This window comes from Chiloscyllium plagiosum, chromosome 16 (genome assembly GCF_004010195.1).
Source record: "Chiloscyllium plagiosum isolate BGI_BamShark_2017 chromosome 16, ASM401019v2, whole genome shotgun sequence".
Lineage (NCBI taxonomy): Eukaryota > Metazoa > Chordata > Chondrichthyes > Orectolobiformes > Hemiscylliidae > Chiloscyllium > Chiloscyllium plagiosum.
In genome coordinates, this window is record NC_057725.1 from 34,350,251 (window position 1) to 34,370,735 (window position 20,485).

The following is a 20,485-nucleotide window of genomic DNA, read 5'->3' on the forward strand; positions in this document are numbered from 1 at the left end:
AAATACATTTTTTGAGGTGTATTTCAAGGGATTTAAAATGTATTGGATGGATTTATAAGAATGGGTGTTTTTTGAAATATAGTGAAGTCCATAATAGATATTTAGAAATGTATTTGTTTCCCAACGTCTGTTCATGATAAATTGTCATGAAGAGTCTAAGGGAAAATGTTGGGTAGTGTTGTTGGCATGAGTTTTCCTCTTAGCATGAGACTATAAGGCAATAGAGGTGTGGGAACCAGGGATTGGCATTGGGACTATAAGGGTAATGAAGATGAGTGATACCATGGGATATCACAGAGAATTTAAGAGGCCATGGTAGGTAGGAAGATTGGCATATGGAGACTATAAGGGAGCATGGAAGCTGTAATTGCGGAGCCTGAGTTGCCATGGATGGAGCCTAGGGAGATTAAGGACTGAAGTGTGTAACTGTTTTTATTATAACTGAGACAAAGTCCCAGAATGCCAGGGCAGGACTTTTTTTAATCAGCCCAGTTTTGCATTTGACAGCCAGCATGGCTGCCTGAGAACTGTTTCTGGAGACAGAAGGTCAATTCCAGAGATTTCTTCAAATTTGTGTCTGTGAAGTCAGAACATTTCCTAACTCTGCAAAATTTAGCCCCTTAGCTCAGGTTGACACTTGACAATCTGGAATGGAGAACAAACTTATTGATGTGGTTGAAAGCTAGAACTGACTTTTGCCTTTGTAACTACCATAATTTGGAAACAAAACAGAATGTTAGAGCTACCTTAATGGTTTAATAGGAAGATACACTGCCCTATCATGTGCCAAGCCATAAGGAAGACCCCAGGTTTAATCTGTGCTGAGTTATTTAATCTCAAGTGGGTTGACAAAAAGATACTAAATGACCTCAGCTCTCTGCCAGCAGAGTGAACCTTTCTGTCAACAACAGGACAAGACAGGAAGAACTAGCTACAGCTGTAATGTCAAGGGCAGAAGGGAAGAAATTAGGAAAAGAAGGGATAGATTTTTAAAAATGCAATATAACAGATTATTAATAACCCCTCTTAAAGTCAAAAAAACTTTCCCAGAGAGATGAGGATGCAATCTATTGTTTTATAAAACCAAATACTTATGCAATCCAAGGGTTAATTTAGCAAAGCTTGATATAGCCCCATCCCTGATTCATACTCCCATCAACGAAAGCTGTGTTCTAGCAGCAGGTCTGAGGATCTGTACTCAATGTTCAGCAAGGCCACATTCAAGGCGCAGTTTTCAGGAGCAAGGCTGTATTTGACTTTCAGTCCAATCTAATATGTACCATGATTTTCAGGTTTAAGGCATATTGATAATCTATTTCCTTTTACATCTATTCACATTTCAAACTGACTTATTGTTGTCAGCTTCTACTTGAAAATCTCTCCTCACAAATGTGTTGCTAATTGTCATAGAAACAACTATTTATTAGAATTAGTGTACAGGAAATAAAAGTAATCAATTAATATCTGACAGTTTAAAAATACGGGATGGTAAACTGACTTGGGCATCATAGGGATTTTTAAAAATCTTTCAGGAAAGCTCACCAAATATCAATGCTGCTATTTAATGTATTTTGTGATATCTGGAACAGTTTGCTCACAGCAGCAATATCACCTATAAAGAACCAAACTAGGTAAGTCTGACCATAATAAAAGTATTCAAGAATGCCAAAAGAAATTGTAACTGACAATGGGTCTTTGAATCACAACTTGTGGCAGTATTAGGCCAGAGGACTGGCGGCTCAGCACTGGAACAAAGTGTGAAGGAAGGTTTTCATTTCACTTAGCCAAAGCAATGTCTCACTTGGGAGTGCTCAATTGCATAAAGGGATTTTACACAACATGCAATCTTTGCTGTGCCTATAAGAAAATAATAGAGTAGCATAGAAGGAGTCTTGTCCTACATCTGGCTGACTCTATAGTCAGCCTGGGAGTACTTGATGCAGTAAAGAGAGCATTTTCATCCATATATAACCATGCTATAACTGATAACTTTGGAATACACAATACCGACATTGGTGCCAAAAATGTTCCATTCACCAAAATTAAAATACACTCCAGGGAGAATATAAAGCTCTCCCAAAATATATCAGAAATTTTAAAAAAATATTGTGCTAGTTAGTGAGCCCCACAAAGAACCATTTGCTTGATTTAATATTTTTCCAGTTAGAATACACTAAAATAGACAGTTCCCTAAAGGGTTTGAATGTAACCTCAAAACTCTTTTCCATTTTTATCTGAAGACTTTGTTCCCTGATTGATTGGTAGTGTCAACTTTGCAGAACACTAAACTGCTAACTTGCTACCTGCAATTTAGATCTGGAGTTAGGAGAAATTATAACAATAAAATTATTTCCCTGAACCTTGCTTTTGACTAAAAGTTAAAAACTAAATGTCATCTTCCCATCTCTGTGTGTGACGCACAATTTTATCATTCCTAACTCTCTTTTATGTTCAGTCTCTCTCTCTCTCTCTCGCACACTCACAGTAGGCTCACACCCATATTTCCCTGTTCTCATTTTTGAAGATGGAAGATGTCACATGACCTTTGCTCCCTAGCACAGAGACACAGATGCTAAAATGCTTTTAACGGAATAAGGGGAAACATAGAGAGGGATGAAAACTGATAACGATGTGTTCTGACAGAGTGGAGTTGTTCTGGTTCCCAAGTTGCTGACTTAGTGCAGTAAAGGCAAAATAAGTTTTGACCTTTCTGGTTTTGCATTCTTTTGTAATTTTATTTCTCAACAAAATTGATTGGCTGGGTAAAATAGCATGTCCAATCATCCTCATGAATCTGGCCATTTTGCCAAGTGGTCTATCTCAGTTTAGTTAAGGAGGTTTGGCAGAGTGGACCATTGTCAATAGTAATCATAACCTGCATTTCCATGATACCCATAATCTGAAAAAACATCCTGAGGCATTTTGCAGGATCTGATAAATTTTGGAACATGGAGGATGGGAAAAGAGTTAAGAAGGGAGCAAACAGCAGTAAGAACTGGAGGTGGTGCAGGCTCAAAGCTATGAGTAGGGTGTCTCAGTGGTTAGCACTGCTGCCTCACAGCACCAGGACCTGGGTTCGATCCCTGCCTCAGGTGACTGTCTGTGTGGAGTTTGCACATTCTCCCCGTGTCTGCATGGGCTTCATCCAGGTGATCTGGTTTCCCCACACAATCCAAAGATGTGATGGTCAGATGAATTAGCCACGCTAAATTGCCCATAGTGTAAGGAGCATTAGTCAGGGGTAAATATAGGGCAGGGGAATGGGTCTGGGTAGGTCACTCTTTGGAGAGTCGGTATGGACTTGTTAGGCTGAAGGGCCTGTTTTCATACTGTAGGTCCAGTGTTAAACTATAATGCATCTATTGTTCAAATGGGGTGAATGAGGAAATGTCATGCTGATTATGACACTAAAACATTTTCAGTAATACCTGTTAGATGCTCTTGCAAGTAAATCAATTAGAATTAGCACCACAAAAGTGGTTTTAGAGTTGAACTGGTTCCCAGTGACTTGTTTAGGCTATCAGACAGCTTCAAGGCAACTGATTCTCTAAACTAGCAGATTAAAGGTGACAGAATCATATAATTATTCAGAAGGAGGCCATTCAGCCCGTTGTGCTTGCACCAGCTCTATTATCTAGATTCAGACTCCTACCTTTTCTTCATATCCCTGCACACCATTACTATCCAAAAATAAAACACCCAGTGATTTGTTGAATGACTCAACTGAACATGCATCCACCACATATCTGGCACAGCAGTGCATACCCTAACTATTCCACGGGTGAAAAAGTTTCTTCTCACATCACCTTTGCTTCATTTGCACAACACCTTAAATCTATGACCCTACATTACTATTTCTTTTACAAACAGAAACAACTTCACTCCATCTACTCTATTCAGCCCGCTCAAGACCTCGAAAACCTCAATAAGATCTTACCTTAGCTTTCTCCACTCCAGGGAGAACAGTCTCCGAGTTGTTCCATCTACCCACAAAGCAAGGGTTTCTCATACCTGGAACCATTCTAATGAATTGCTTCTGAACTCTCTCCAATGCATTATCTTTCCTATAATGTAGCGTCCACAATTGTACACAATATTCCATCTGAGGTTTAATAAGTGGCTTGTACAAGGTCGACATCACCTCCATGCTGTTGTACTCTATGCCTTATTAATCAAGATGAGAACATTGCATGGTTTAATTACTATTCTTTACACCAGTATTGTCACCTTCAATGATCTGTGCACCCAGGTTCCACTGTCCCTGCATCACTTTTAGAATTGTATCTTTTATTTTATATTGTCTTTCGGTATTTTCCCGACCAAAGTGCATCACCTCACACTTCTCTGCATTGAACCTCATCTGTTATCCATTTACCCACTCCTTTTGGAATTCCACATTACCCTCCTCACAATTTAGAATTCTTCCAAGTTTAGTGTCATCTACAAACTTGGAAATTGCCCCCCACACAGCAAGACCCAGATTGTAAAGCTATATCAGGAAAAGTAAGGGATCCAACACTGACCCCTGGAGAACTTCACCTCAAGCCTTCCTCCAGCCTGAAAAATGTTGATTTTCAGTGGTTTCTTGGACGAGGTTGGTAATTATCTTTGGTGCGATTGGTGAGAGGTAGAGGCTATGCAACACTCTGATATGACTACTCAATACAATGTAACATACATTCTTCGCCTATTTTGGTGAAAAGAATTGTATGAAACTCACTGTGGAATAAGAGTCAGAAGGGGAGGTGCTAAATCACCAGGTGGGGTAAGTTTAATTTAGAAGTTAAAGTTATAAAACACATAAACTAACTGCACTACTCATTTTATAATGACTTCCCTTTGCTGTGGTATTAAAGGAGGCAGTCAGTCAATATGTTTGGCTTCTTCTGAAGTGTCGGCTTACATGCTTTAAACTTTACTCATTTGGGTTTATCGCATGTCTATGGAAAGATAGAATTACTCTATGAAACATTTGGATAACTATCTGAGCATAAACTGTTAGGTTTAGTCTTAATGTTATTTTTAAAAATATGTAAATAAAGTTTTAGCACCATGGCTAGACTTTGTCAAAGTGCTGTATGTTCTATGTTGTACAAAGAATTTGGTATGCATAGAGTGAATCTGAAATGTATGGGAAATTCCTATTTCAGTTCCTATTCTTCATTTAACTATTAAGGGGGAGTAAGGCCACTGAAGCAAGTATGGGAAGTGTGTGGTGATGGTGACAGAAAGAAATAGAATAACCATCATTTTTCAATCTCGTCACTGGGAATTTATCTGAACTATTCCTGGTCTTTGGCTTTAGATTTTATGAAGGGCTAAGTTCTAGAATTTTGAAGTCGAAATCTACTGGGTATTATAGTCTTCACAAATAATGCACTCAGGCCTGCCATCTGAATCTTGTGGTACAGAAGTAGTGTTCCTATCCCTGAACTGAGTGACCTGGGTTCAAGTCCCACCTGTTTCTGAGGTATGTAATAGCACCTCTGAACACGTTGATTAGGAAAATATGTTAAACTAAAAAGAAGATAAAGGTTCTTCATCTCGTCCTTTTTTTTGTAAATAGCAGTTTATGAATAACAGATGCTATTTTAATCATGTGCATAATACATTCCCAGTAGTTCAGGAGAGTAAATTTAGTATCTCATGCACAACAGTTGGACACAAACTAAAGTGACAATAGATTATAATACCAGCTCTCAGTTGAGGCTATGAGAACACAATTATTGATTGCATCATGATATGACTGAAAGTTACGAGACAAATGTACAGTATTTCCATAGAAAAGAAAAATACTGCCAATGATGGAAATCTGAAATGAAAACAAAAAGAAACCTGGAGGTATGCAGTTGGTCAGGCAGTCCCTGTGGAAAGAAAAAGGTTTGAATCTAATCGGTAAGGATATTACTCACCTCACCTTTGCAAAAGTTAGATGAGAGGCAACAGGCTTAAAAATAGTGCAAGTGATAAAACAGTACCAGCCGGCAGAAAGTGGGACCCACAGCCCTCAGTGGGAGGTAGTCTCCTCCTTGATAGCACCAGAACTGAGCAGGTGGTCTGCAAGAGTGCACATTGGCCCTGGGATGAAGAAAAATCTTTCGTCCAGGGAAGTCAGGAATCTTGAATGGGAAGGGAGCAGTGAGTCTAGAGAGGAGGTTAGAGTACAGGTATTGGGGGCCATGTTGGGAGGAATAAAAGTGGTGGAAGTGTCCCCAAAGTGCACATAGGGCCTCCTGAAGAAAGTGAGCCTCATCACCCTTTTCCTAAGGATTTTGTTTTTTTTAAAACGTGGCTTTCACAATCCTGCCTGACCAACCATTTTATGGCATGGGTAGCATCATATTCATGTGACATTAGTAATAAGTTCAATTGTCTGTTAGTTATTTATTGAAAAAGGATGAATAGGCTGCCAACGTTCACCTGGCATCTTTAGGAAACTGGTCAGGGGTGAGCAGGAAGGTATTGGCCTGGCACGCTCTTCCCATTGCCAAAAACACAGCTGGTTTGGTGGGGAATGGTGAGGTGGGGCATGTAAATGGGGAAGGAGTTTGTCTAAACTCCAGCCGTGAGAAACATTTCAGGCTGAGGTCTTTCCATCAGCACTGATTAAAGTACTTCCAGCAATTTTTGTTATTTCATGGTGTGTTTCTGTGTGAGTGTGTGAGTGAGTGTGTATGTGAGTGAATGACTGAGTCAAGGAATGTGTGTACATAAGCGAGAGTGTGTGAGTGAGTGTGAGCAAGTGTGTGTGTGAGAGAGAAAAAGATAGACAGATATAAAGAGGTGTTCCTGTCATACTCAGATGTAAACAATGATCATCTAGTTGAGTAATCTCCAAGCTGCTTTGAACCTCTGCCAAAGGTTATTTTGTTCAGGGGAGAAATCAGAGAATCCATTCTGCTATCACAGAATTGTGTCTGGTAGTAATGGGTAGAAAACAATTCGTAGTATTCTGTGGATATAGAAATCGGCTAGGACAATCCATTTTCACTCAGTTTCCATTGGTGGCAAAACTGAGAGGCAGGTATCTCACCCAGGGGGCAGAATATCCATTTAGCAAATGGGATCTATGATTGAACATATGAATGAGCAGTGGAAAATCAAAGCCTGGAAAGCACAAAGATTTAACTTTTGTAGATGAAAAAGATGCTACATGAAGACATTTGGGCTGCCTTACCGTTCTGTGTTGGGTGGTCGCCATGTTTTCCCAATCACTGTCTGCTTGGAGGCTGCTGACAACAGCGGGTAGCTCCTCAGAGTGAGGTTTGTTGATTACTAATGTATGGAGGGGCAGATGTGGGGCTGTGTGTTGATCACTGAGCTCCTCCCTTTCCCTCTCCCGTACCAATCGTTCCTGGACCATTGCTTCCTCTCCATCAGCAGAAGGAGCATATGGAGAGGTGGCTTGCTTGGAAGACATTCTGCTGTTGAACATAATGGAGGACACAGGTTTAGTTACAATAACAGAGTGCTTTAAAATATTGAGAAAGTTGTTTTGAATTTTTCAAAATGTATGATTTACTATATATATTATGTACAGAGTTATTATTTTTAACATGGAAAGCATGGTCAATTCTGAATCACATATATACTGCACTCATGCCTTATATCTATTTAAAAAACAAACTATGTTAAAAAAATGTTGGCTAAAATTATCTTTGTTTTTAAACAAATTTATTAAACAAAATCATGTAACCAAATCAGTATTACATTAACTGAACTTTCAATTCAATGAAGACTTTTCTAACTAGTCTCTACAAAGTTTTTTCATTCAAAAAACAAAATAGTTATGCATTTCTGACATTTCAATCATTGTGATGATGGCATTGTCAATACTAGTAGTGATCAGCACCGATGGCAAAACAACAGTGGGGCAAAGAATCTCAACCTCCCTCAGTGTACCTCTTTATCACAAGGAGACAGGGTGGTAGGTACCTAACAGGAGGGAAAAGCCACATTCAGAGAAGCCCGAAGTCTCCTCTCAGGACATTCCGATGATGGCCAGGCCTTCCATCTCCACGCTTACTTTCACCTTCAGCTCCAAAGGAGGGTGCAGCTGCCTCTGGGCAGGTTACACTCAGCATGTCTTGGTCCTCTAGCTAAAAATAATCCCTCAGGTCACCCAACCAATACTCCAAAGACCAACGGGCCTACTGTAGGCCAGGCTCCATCCATCCCAGTCGCAGACCATGAGACTGCAGCAAGACATAACAGGAACGAAAGGAGAGGTAATATCTTCTGAGGGCATTTAGATGATACAGTGAAACTTCATTGTAAATGAATTCGCAAGGTTGTAAACATCTGTTGATTTTCATCACCAATTGTGTGAGTGAATGTCATTGAAGCTGAAACAACAGGAATGTAATCTAGCCATCTCCAGCACCACAGGATGTTTGATGGTACAAGGTATGAAGTGAGCAACCATTTTAACCTCCAGAGAAGAAAACAGCAGTCATGCCTCACACAGTGAGTCTGTCATTCTCTCATTGTAGGTGGTCCCTTCAAAAGTTCATAGTCCCTGCTTTGTGGCCTTCTTCATGAACCTAATTGGCTTTGTTCATTATCATGCTCCCACCCAACCTGGTTATTTAACTATTCATCTTCTGCAAAATGGAAAGGCAAGACAAAGATGCTGTGAATATCAAAGCAGGCATAAAGCGAGTAAGCACTGATTTTCATGAGCAAGAAGCTATGAGAGGCATGCTAGTCTAATCCCTGAGATGGGTGCATGTCCATGAGTGCAAAGTGTCCTGCCAGCGGCATTTCAATTTAAAGAGGTGGCATGCTCCAAAGTACAGGATCGAAGTGCAGACCTGTATTGCAAGTTTCTTGGTGATTTACCATGAGGGTGTGGAGAGGCTGGTACAAGTTCAATGCCATCAGGAACAAGTCCTGAGATGTTGGTGACTAATGTCTTGTTGAGACATCACCATTTTTCTTTATTTTACTTGTGTTTGATTTGGAACTATGAGCTGAAGTTGAGAATCAAACTTAGAACTTTGAACAGCAGCCTTTTTTTATAAAAAAAGAACAAGCAAACTGATGTTTGCATACGGGATTTGGCATGGAAAGATAACTGCAGGTTAATTATTGTTCTGAGAACACTGCATCGTTTTGACATCAGGATGTGTTACGTGCAACGATTGGTAACAGGTTAGATGTTTCACTGGTCAATCAGGGGGATGTCACTGCTGGCCAGGCAACCACACAGAATGTGGAAAAGAGAAACCATAAGTTGAACTGATTACGACTAATGTTTGGGAGTGGAAGGCTATCTACTTGGAAGCTGTGGGACTGGAAAGGTGTGTTTGAGTTTTACACTCTCTAGTTTTATATTCGGTTAAAGAATAATTACATGTTCAGAGGAGTATCCCAGTTTATAAGAATAGGTGAATATTCCTCAGAGTCTGCTGAAAGCTGCTTGCATTGACCAGTGATTTTGGAATTAAAGCAAAATACAATTCCACATACCTACAATAAAACACAGCATTTAAGGATTTAATTAGGACCTGGTACTCATCATTTGAAACAGTTAGTGAACTGGCAAAGTACAATTCTTATTTTCTTTCTAATTTATCCCTTAGCTGTATCTATTTGGATTGAGAGTGAGTTGTGATTGTGTGCTCCAATCGTATGATTAACTCAGACATTAGTTTATCTTGTTGTTTAGCTTTACTCTATTAATGTTACAGCATTCATAATAAATTGTTAATTTCTGTCTAAGTTATAAACTTGGTGTCTTAAAGGCTGGTGAGGAGCACTTGGGTAATTTTGAGGGTCATTGAACATTTTAATTTCACTGTGTCACAAATCCAGTGATAGCAAATATGATTTGGTCTAGCTTGGTATCCTAGTGTTGTATAGTGATTAAGATATAGGGCCAGAGAAGCAAGTAGTGAGCTGAAGTAACCAGGTAACTGCTCTGACTTTCATGTTGGAAATTGTCACTGCCCAGTCTCGAACTGATGGATGAGAGAATAGGAAACTGCACATAAATGAGGTGAGACTAGTTCATAATAAAAGGCTAATTAATGTAAATGGAAGCAAAAACGCCTCTCACTGCACACTAGCAAGATTTTCATGAGCAGGTGAACCAACACTGATTGAATGAAAAGTGCAGGAGAGCTTGCATGGAACAGTGTCAGGCATACCCAAGCTTGAGGTGACAACACAGTGAAGCTATAAATGAAGGCTACCTGCATGCCAAAAATCATAAGCATCAAGCTAAGCAATTCCACAACTAATGGCTCAAAACTAAGCTCTGCAGTCATGCAATACCCTGTGTGGATGTGAATGGTGATGGACAATTACTGAAGGACGAGGCTTCTAAGATATATTGAAACAGTCCACCTCCAAAAGAAACGGGTTTTTGATGATATCCAGGACTGGGTTGACTAGTGGCAAGTTTCATTAGAGTCACCTGAATGTCAGACTATGACTGTCTCCAAAAAGAGAGAAACTAACCATTTCTCCTTGATGTTAGCAGTATTACCACAGCTGAATACCCCATTTTCAACATCCTGAAGTTTTACCATTGACCAGAAATTGAACTGGATTAGCCATACAAATACTGTGGCTAAAAGGGCAAGTCAAAAGGTTAGGAAATCTGCAGCAAACAAACTGACCTCCTGACTCCCCAAAGTCTGTTCACTATATATGGTACAAGTCAGGAGTAATGAACAATCTCCTGGATGAGTGCGACTTCTAACAACACTCAAGAAGCTTGAAGCTATCCAGCACAAAGCAGTTTATTTGAATTTCATCACATCCACAAACATTCACACCATCCACCACTGATGCCTAATTGTAGCAGTGTGTACCATCTTCAAGATGGAGTCATAGAGTCATAGAGATGTACAGCACGGAAACAGACCCTTCAGTCCAACCCGTTCATGCCGACCAGATATCCCAACCCAATCTCGTCCCACCTGGCAGCACCTGGCCCATCTCCCTCCAAACCCTTCCTATTCATATACTCATCCAAATGCCTCTTAAATGTTGCAATTGTACCAGCCTCCACCATTTCCTCTGGCAGATCATTCCATACACGTACCACCCTCTGCGTGAAAAAGTTGCAACTTAGGTCTCTTTTATATCTTTCCCCTCTCACCCTAAACCTATGCCCTCTAGTTCTGGACTCCCAACCCCAGGGAAAAGACTTTGCCTATTTATCCTATCCATGTCCCTCATAATTTTGTAAACCTCTATAAGGTATTTTAAGATATAATACAGAATTCACTAAAATTCCTTAGAAAGCACCTTCCAAACCCATGACCACTACAATTTGGAAAGCCAAGGGCTATAGATAAATGTGAATATTACTATCTGCATGCTTCCCTCCAAGCCACTCATCATTAGAAATATATCACCATTCCATCAGCATGGTTAGGTTGAGACTCTGAAACTCCATTCCCCCATGGCAATTTGCGTCCAACTACAGCAAGTGGACTGCAGTAGTTCAAGAAGGTAGCTGACCACCATCTTATCAAGGACAATTAGGAATGAGCAATAATTGATGGTCCAGACAGCGATACCCCCATCTCATGAGTGAATAAAATTAATGTAAAAATAAATGGAAACATCAGATGAAGTACGAAACCACATCAAAGTAGGAGGTTAATCAGAAAAAGTAGTGAGATTTGGAGATAAGCAGATCCTAGTGGCCATCATACCAAAAGATCAGCAGATATCACATGGATGGATAGAATGAACGAAATGTAAAATGAAATTAAAACTAATGTAATGATAACACGAAAATGATAAAAAGTAACGGTGGGAACTAGAGGTTAAAATAAATAGTCAACAGCTGTAACATGCACACAGTATAATTATCTGAGAAGCATTTTTACAGAAGATGGTTAGTGTCATGAGTAGAGATCTTAAGAATTATCAATTATAACTTGGAGTATCTTGTTGTAAGTGGTTGGAAAATAGACCTTAATAAAAATGAACATCCAAAGACTAGAGTTGTGAAATGTATTTCTGGAGAAGGATGGATAAAGAAGTCCTTTGGATGCTGCTGGTGAATATCATCAAGAAAGGATAAGGTTCTATTAGCCATATCCTAAAGTCAGATGTATGTTACAAGTCATAATTCTCTAGGTGTAATGAGACAAATTATCTCCAAAGTTCTTTGTGCAACATATAGGGAAACTGCTCATTCTATTTGGTACAATATCAAACAAGCATGTCATAGAAGAGACGATGGATGATTATTTTATTCATAAATGTGAAGTGACCATCACAGGTACGCCAGCAAATGTTTCCCATCTCCAATTATCCTTGAACCATTGCAGTCCATATGAAGTCGGTATAACCATTGTGCTGATATTAAAGGAATTCCATGTTTTTGATCCATAACAGTGACTATATGATTCCGAAACAGGTTGGTGCCGGATGAGGAGGGGTACTTTTAGGTGGTGGTCTTCCCATCCATATGTGGCCATTGTCTTTCTAGAGAGCAGAGATTGCAGACTTGGAAGGTCTTGTTGAAAAAGCCTGGATGAATCACTGCAATGCATCTTGTTAATGCAGCATGTTGTGCTTCTAAGGGTGTAATGCCCAAGAAAACAGATTGCTTTATCTGAGATTATTTCAAGATTCCTGAGTATCTTTGGTATTGCACTCATCTGGGTAAGTAGAGAATGTTTCATCACTTCTGACTTATAGATATGCTTTGGGACAAATTATTTGCCATACAGTTCCCAACTTCTGGCCTGGTCTTGTAGCCATTTTATTTATATAGCTGGTCCAGTAATGTTTGAGACAATGGTAGGGTTAGGATTCTGATGGTGGTATTTCAGCCATGGCAACCCCTCTTAATATCAAAGGGAGCTGGTTAGATCCTCTCTTTGAGTTAGTCACTAGCTAGAAACAAAGAAAAACTGCAGATGCTGGCATCCAAGGTAAACTGAGACAACATTTTCAATCCTGAAGAAGGGTTACACCCAAAACGTCAACTTCTCCACTTCCTGATGCTGCCTGGCCTGCTGTGTTCTCCCAGCCTCCTGCTTATCTACCTTAGTCATTGCCTGGCATGAGTGCTACTCATTTCTTATCAGCTCAAGTCTGAATGTTGTCCTGCTCTTGGTACATATGGACAAAGACTAATTACTTGCATATTTGAGGAGCTGCTTGACACCATTATCAATGACAACTTCCATCACCATTTGATAGCTAACAGCAAGCTGTTGAACTGTAATTGGCTGGATTGGATATTTCCTGTTTTCTTTTACGAACAGGACATATGTGGTCAATTTTGCACATTGTCAAGTCATTGTAGCTGTACTCAGTCAGTTTGGCTAGAGATTCTGCAAAGTTTAGAGTCCAATTCCATGGTACTGCACCTGAATCCCTTTGCTATATCCAGAGCTTGCACCTGATTAGTGATTATAACAAACTGGGTAGCAGAGAACTGAAACCAGAGTGTATCAATTTGAAATGGAAGTATTTTCCATGCAGACAAAGGTTCAAGGCAAGTAATAGATAATGGAATAAGGAAGATTTTATACTCACTGTTTGGAGACAAACCTTCTTTTCACAAAGAGCTGGGTTTTATTTAGTAATTTTTTACAAGTTGGCTCCAGGACTAATTATTATTCTGTTAGGGCATACACAAGTATTGTCTCCCAAACTTCCATAAACATTCCCATGATTAAAATTTTCAATTTTAAACTTAATATCACACTACTTCTTTTCTCATTCTGCTGTGCTATTTCTCTATATGATACAATGGAACTCCCTCCTCCTCAACGATCATTAATAGATTTTCAAAAGTGGAGTATAGAGATGTTTTCAATTCAATAGAATTCATCATGTGAACCCATAATTTCAGTAGTGTTCACAAAATAGGAAAATCTAAAATTTTCCTACTTTCTGATCCTGAAATGAGGCAGAGGCTGGGACACTATTATAGGCTTAAAGATCTTTCACTTAAGAGAAGAATTTAAAAATCAGCACAGTTCTTTATTGCTATTCTGTGACCCTTAAAGGAAATTGTCTGTGTGTCGGCATCTGGTGAGTAAAGAATTGGTCTCATAGTCAATGAGGACAAGCCCACATATGAAGAATGGCAATTTGGGCGAGGTGCTTGAGCATTTTTGATCCCTGTGGAACCCAGCATGAGCCAATGCCTTCAAAAGAGAAAATTGGAGGGGAAAAAAATCTATAGTTGAAATATGAACATTAGCAGTATGTGAGCCAAAATAATCTGTCGCTCACCAGGGTGAGGGTTAATTCACTACTGGAGAATGGAACTTATTACACTTTCCATCTGGCAACACTTTGGCTCTGGCAGCAATACTAGTCATCCCTAAATTAGTGAAAAACTTATAAAGAGATTTGAAAATTGAGGATCCCACAGAATTTGCCAGTTCTGTAGAAAAAGCCACTCCAAAGAGTTTGCGTGTGCACAGCATGTGCACATTCTACAAGGAATCAAAGTGACAGTGCACAGTATTACAATCAAGCATTGACAAGCTGACAAAAAAAGCCATCCTGTATCCAACACACGTTTTACTCACTGTGATGGTGAGCAAAGTGTTTGCCATGCATCTGCTAATGTCCAAGTTAGCCAGGAACTAGCAGGTCTTCTTGGCTTATGGTTAAAACTCGTTTTCCTTCTTCCGAGACAAAATAGCGAGATTAGAATCTTTACAATTTCTGGTTCTTTAGTTATTAGAGGAATTGTTTGATATGCACCTCTCCTTCCTGACTATCTCAAACAGATTCTTAGCTCTATAACTGATACAGAGTGGAGTAATCCCTGGTTCAATTGTTGAGTCGGCTCTTCCAGGTCTAGGCAAACTAGGCATGATCTTCTACCATGGTCAAAATTGCCCAGTGATACAATCTAGACACTGTACGATATACCACTAAAAAACTAACACACTGGAGTAGCATTATGTCATGTCACCAATGGAGATTATTTCCTTACATTATGGTTGCAACATCAAAGGACTATTGGAAACAGAAAAATCAGTGAAGTTAACTAGATTTTGAACCCGATCAAAAAAAAATGAAAGAATCCCGTTGACAATAATACATCAGCACACATTTTTCAATAACCTTTAGAATCAGCCTCTGCAAATAACTAGTGGATCAGGTAATTCCCTATTGTTCCACACAGGGCAAATACAGTGGTCTTTAATGGAAAATTGTATTCCAGAGGGTTATTTGATGTTACTGATATAATCACCAGGGATTATACGACTCCCACAAAATGTTAGAAAACAGTAGAATATACCAAAGTGAAAACCAGAGACTCAATCATTTAAAGTTCTAATCAGGAAAGGCTGAATGTGATTAACTAGTTACATTACGCACACTATTACATAGACCATTACTTGGTGAAAAACATAACCTTTTCCATTCTGACATGTGAGTATACAATATATAAAAGATTACGCTGCCTGTTCAGTCTTACATGTGGGTTCTCAATTTGTCATCAATTTACATATTCAATTAAACAGGAAGTTTTCAAAAGCAAAGGGAATAAGTTATTACAGAACAAACTGACCAAAGGCAGGAACTTATGGGACCTAAATGATATAGACCATGGCACAACTGGCATGAGATTTCCAGTGAGGCCTATCTCAATGCTATGCAAAATAAATGAAGGGCAGCCTCCAATAGAAGTCCAGGATCATGGACACAGCCAGTTAGCCAATTAGGGAGATCAGAATCAAGCTCCTCTCCACAGAAAAGGTGAGAAGCCAAATGTTGGACAGCCCACTACCCGTCTTGACATTTTCTGGTTGTTTTCCTCATTGAATTAAAGACAGGCAGGTAGGCACTAAGGAAACTAAAAGTTTTGGGGTTTTTTTTGGTGGAAGTTCAGAGATGTCACAAGCAAGTGAAATGGTAGTGCAGAAGAAGCAGGGCATGTGATATTGGAGGTTGGCATGGGAGACAGCCAGTGAGAGAAGATATTGCAAGTATAAGTGTGAATGGTAGTGCATTAACCTTGATAAGAGATGGGTACAGTGGAAGAGATGGAGTGAGAGTCAGGTATTGAACAAAACTTACACTGACAGAGTGAAAAAGGTCATTAACCTTCTTCCTACAGTGCTATGCATTCCTCCAGATGGCATAGTCTGCACTGACCTTATTGTATTAACCTTGGACCAGACTGTCATGGTCTAGTATTATGGCCTCCACTGTCATGTCTGGCAAGGAGGACATCCCACACTTGCACCATCCATTCCACCTGTACGCCCAGGGTTCCAACCTGCAAAGTGGGATGCCAATTTTCCCTTGTGTGCTACTTCCAGAGCAAATGTCAGGAACCACACAGGGTAGCTGTACACTCACTGTGCTTGTTTAGGTACACAACAACCTTTTAAATATCATGCTGGCACCAGGAATGCCATTTCATTTTGGAATATCCCAGCAATGGTGATTTGTTCCAGATATGGTGAGTGGCAGAACTGGGCTAGAATTGGGTGAGAGGGCAGCAAAGGAAGTTTAGTAAGATGCAGTGTGAAAACTCGCTAGCTTCACGGTCTGAAACCCTCGATGAAACTCAGCAAAACTGGCACTAAGCCAAAGAAAACATAAGATTGTGCCCCAAATATCTAAGTGAATATGAGTATGACAGTATGTATGAGTAAGAGAGAAATAGAAAGAAAGGAAGAAAAATAAAGACAAAAAGAGGAAAGAAGAGGCATAGTCCTTACAGGTTGATTTCAATGACCTCACCCATATTGTCAATTAATGCTGAAAGTTTATTTGGCTATGTAGGCATCAAGACCAAACTGATTCTGACATTCCTCCACTGTCTACGTTACATTTTTCCAGATGTAGGCACTAAATTGCAATTAGCAATAGGATATATTGATGATTTTTACTTTAATAGATCCAACAGTGCTAACACCATTATTCTGGAAAAAAACAAAATCTGACAGGACCTCAAAATGTTTAACAACTCAGCCCGATTTTAGTCCTAAGTTGTGTACATTTATTGAAGGTGAAAATAGACATGCTTACATGATTAAAATAACTTGCCACTAAATCATTCATTTCACTTCCCCTGACTGCTTATATTGAAGGCTGTATAAAAGTTGTAGGTATACTCCTTCATATTTTGCATGAATATTTTGACTATGTGTTGGTAGTCTGTTGTAAAATAGATTGTTAATGTCCTAAGGCAATCTTCACAGTGATGTAAAGCCATTCATCTCCCATTCCAATTTATGTTGACATGGTTCAATCCTGGCAACGAGTTTATTCGGTACATCACAGATCCACTGGAATTATATCAGAATTTAAAGAGTTAATCTGAAATCATATTTGGTTTTTGATTGAAAATGGGATAAGATAAATAGAGCCCAGTGGAACATGCAGCCTAGAACAAGTAGGCGTAATTTTTAAAATTACAGTTGGACAATTTAAAATCAGGACACACGCTTTCATAAAAAAAAAGTGGAAATTGGGAACTCTTTTCCCCAAAAGTTTATGAGTGCCATATCAAATTGAAATAATCAAGAAAGAGACTGAAAATAATATGCTGGTATTTCTCCCCTCCTTCTCTCATCAACATTCTGATCCCCATGTTCCATCTTCCAGTTCATGGTAGTACTTCACTTCCCTTTGCAATCTCATACTGGCAGTGATTTTCTACCCCAGTATTACAGAACATGTGTTTAATAATTTTCAAGTTCCAAGGAGAAGATTCTGAATGTATTACTAAGAGGGGAAGAACAAGGCATTGCACCAAAGGAGCAGTCAGAAAGAATGTTAACAGAAAGGACCAGGATTGATACGAACAAGAGGAACTTGAAGCAATATTGAAGGGAGGAATCAGGAGTGCCACTAATGGAAAAATAGTGCGAAGAGGAGGAGTTGGTTTTGTCTGCAAATGCTGAAAAGCAGACACTGATTGTTCATGACAAGCACTGATTGATGGCATTTATGTGAGGTCAATTGTCGCATCTGTGCCTGATTTGTGCGGCTCAGTATTACACTGGATAGTGCATTAACCAATTGAACTATCACAGTAGCAGCAGACTCAAGTTTTCTTAACAGTTTAATAATCTTTTCAGATGGTTTAGCATGTTATTTGTCATAATACACAGTGCTGCATTTGTCTAGAATGGACAGAAACTGTGTCCTAAGACCAACCTGATTTGACCTGGATACAATTAAGATAGCAACAAATTGACCCAAATCTCATCAAGATGCAATGGAAAACATTTTCAAAAGCCTTTCCTTGCTTTTCACTTCAAGTTTGCCAGGTGCACACTCACAGTGGGTTTCACTTCAAGTGCTGGGACTGATTGAATCACAATATCCACTGTGCACAGGAACTCTGCCAGGTCCCAGTTGGGGTTGTATTACTTTGCTGAAGAGCTGACACCTTCTCTAGTCTACCTGACCTCCTCCATTACATATAATGCTTCTGAGACAAACTACTGACTCAAGCCCATAAAGGATCAACAGTATACTCTCCAAACTAAAGGATGTTAGTTTGGATTGGGGTATCAGATGTACTTCTGTGAAAGACGTTTAAAGAAATTATCACAGCTGATGAAAACAAAATGGAAAAGAAGGATGAGAAAGAAATGATTGAGAAAAAGACAGCTTTTTTTTAAAAAACACAGAAAAGGCATTAAAAAAGAAACAGAAGTATAAGAAATTAGAGAATTATAAGAAAAAGAGAGAAATGAGTAAGAGAGAAAAAGAAAAAGTAAAAGAAGGGAATTAGAGGGATGAAAAAGGAATTTTAAAAACACTGTAAAAGCAACCAGAAATATAAAAACAGAGGTGCTTCTCTTTGATTGCTTGCCACAGAGTAAATTTACTTTATACTGTATTCTGTAAAATGCACAAATCAGTTAACCTTAGGTAATCATACCAGCATTTTTCAAATTAGCAAAATCATTAACTTCCTCGTATGGTTTCTTCAAGCAAATACATCCTGATTAAAAACGCTCATAAAGCAGTGTATAACTGTTAAAGACAAAATTTACAAATCTGTCACATGTTTTCATGAATATTTCAGTGAATGAAGTGCTTGAAATATCAGGTGCAAGATAAAATAATTAAGCTAATCCCAATTTAAATAGGAGTTTTATGGAGCAGTCCATGTTTCAAAGAGGGTTTAACAGCTATTGGTACAATTCTCAATTAATGGAGGTAGTGCAGTGATTCTGCCTTCCAGGAGAAAAAATTAATAAAACATAGGCTTAAAACTGAATATGAGATTCACTAATCTAATTATGAACTTTTAAAATAAATATATCTTGAAAAACACATTATTCTTCAAATACTGGAAGAACACTGGCCACAATTTTGACCTAAATAAGCTTTATAATGAGCAGATACTCCAATCAATTCATATTTTTAGATGAAGAGTCCATATTGCAAAGTAAAGACTTGGCAGTAAATTAAGGAGCAGTAACTGCAATTCAGCAGATCCAATGTGGCATCAGCAACAAGACTGAAGATGACAAGCATACAGCGCTACGATGTGATAATTCCACTGGAGTGTCTTTGATTGGATGCATACACTTCTAAGGCCTCCACTGCTGATAGACTTCACTGTAAGATAAGTATCTGTAAGATACATGATAACAAGACCCTGAAGAAAGACCAGCAGCGTGGAACTAATTGTATAACTCTTTCAAACAGTTGGAAACAGACACAATTGGCTGAATTACCTCATTCTGTGCTGTAAGATCAAAGTTTGTCTACATGCAGCAGCAAGAAAGGATATTGATCAGAAGCTGTCCAAACTTTAGGTTCAGTTGATTTTGTTTTACCATCTAGGCTCTCCATTAATGCTGTTCCTTGACATCACTTTTAATGAAATGAAGAAAATAATGTCAAAGTCTACATATAGAAAGTAGCAAGGTTCACAGACACAGTATGCCTATAATTTATGGTAAAGATGAATATTGAATGTATCAAGGTGGCATTAGTGCTAAATAAACCTGCTGTGAGTGTTCTAATCACAGAAACAAAAGTCAACAGAAATAGTTTCCATTATAAGCAAGGTCACAAAAAATGAAATGCCAATTGATGACTTGGATTCAGCTCAATTTCAAAGATCTGAAAGAGATGGAATATAGCCTGATTTAGAATCTCACAGGGAGGGCCCAAAACCATGTATTCCCAGCAATTCTTGTGAAATGAACATTGTTATTCAGAAAAGCTACAGTTTGATGAATAACAGTTTCACACAGCTACAGTAGCAAATTTGGAGAAGGTGTGACTACACTAGTCAAAGCTTCCAGAGAAGAGTCCAGAACCAGGGGACAGAGATTTAAGGTGAGTGGCTAATGAACGTTTTGTGACATCAGGAAAGGACATTTTTTATGTGGTGAAGGATTTGGATCTGGAGTGTAGTGCCTGAATGGGTGGTGGAAGCTGATTCAATTGTCATTTTCCAAATACAATTGAATGAACGGCTGAAGACAAAAGATTTGCAGGACTGTGGTGAAAGGGTGAGGGCTCAGCTGAGTTGCTCTTATGGAGGGCTGATGTA

At 39.0% G+C, this 20,485-nt stretch overlaps 1 protein-coding gene across 7 annotated transcripts in view; it reads right to left on the bottom strand.

Moving 5' to 3' along the window:
* Positions 1 to 20,485, bottom strand: part of sox6 (SRY-box transcription factor 6) — a 411,688-nt gene that overhangs the window by 304,718 nt on the left and 86,485 nt on the right. For 5 of the 7 annotated variants that reach the window (XM_043705793.1, XM_043705792.1, XM_043705789.1 and 2 more), the window contains one exon: positions 7,178 to 7,424. In XM_043705793.1, the coding sequence (XP_043561728.1) occupies positions 7,178 to 7,424 (247 nt within the window). Of the gene's footprint in view, positions 1 to 7,177; positions 7,425 to 19,658; positions 19,798 to 20,485 lie in introns of all 7 variants that reach the window. The other 2 variants (XM_043705796.1, XM_043705791.1) reach the window with 2 other exon arrangements.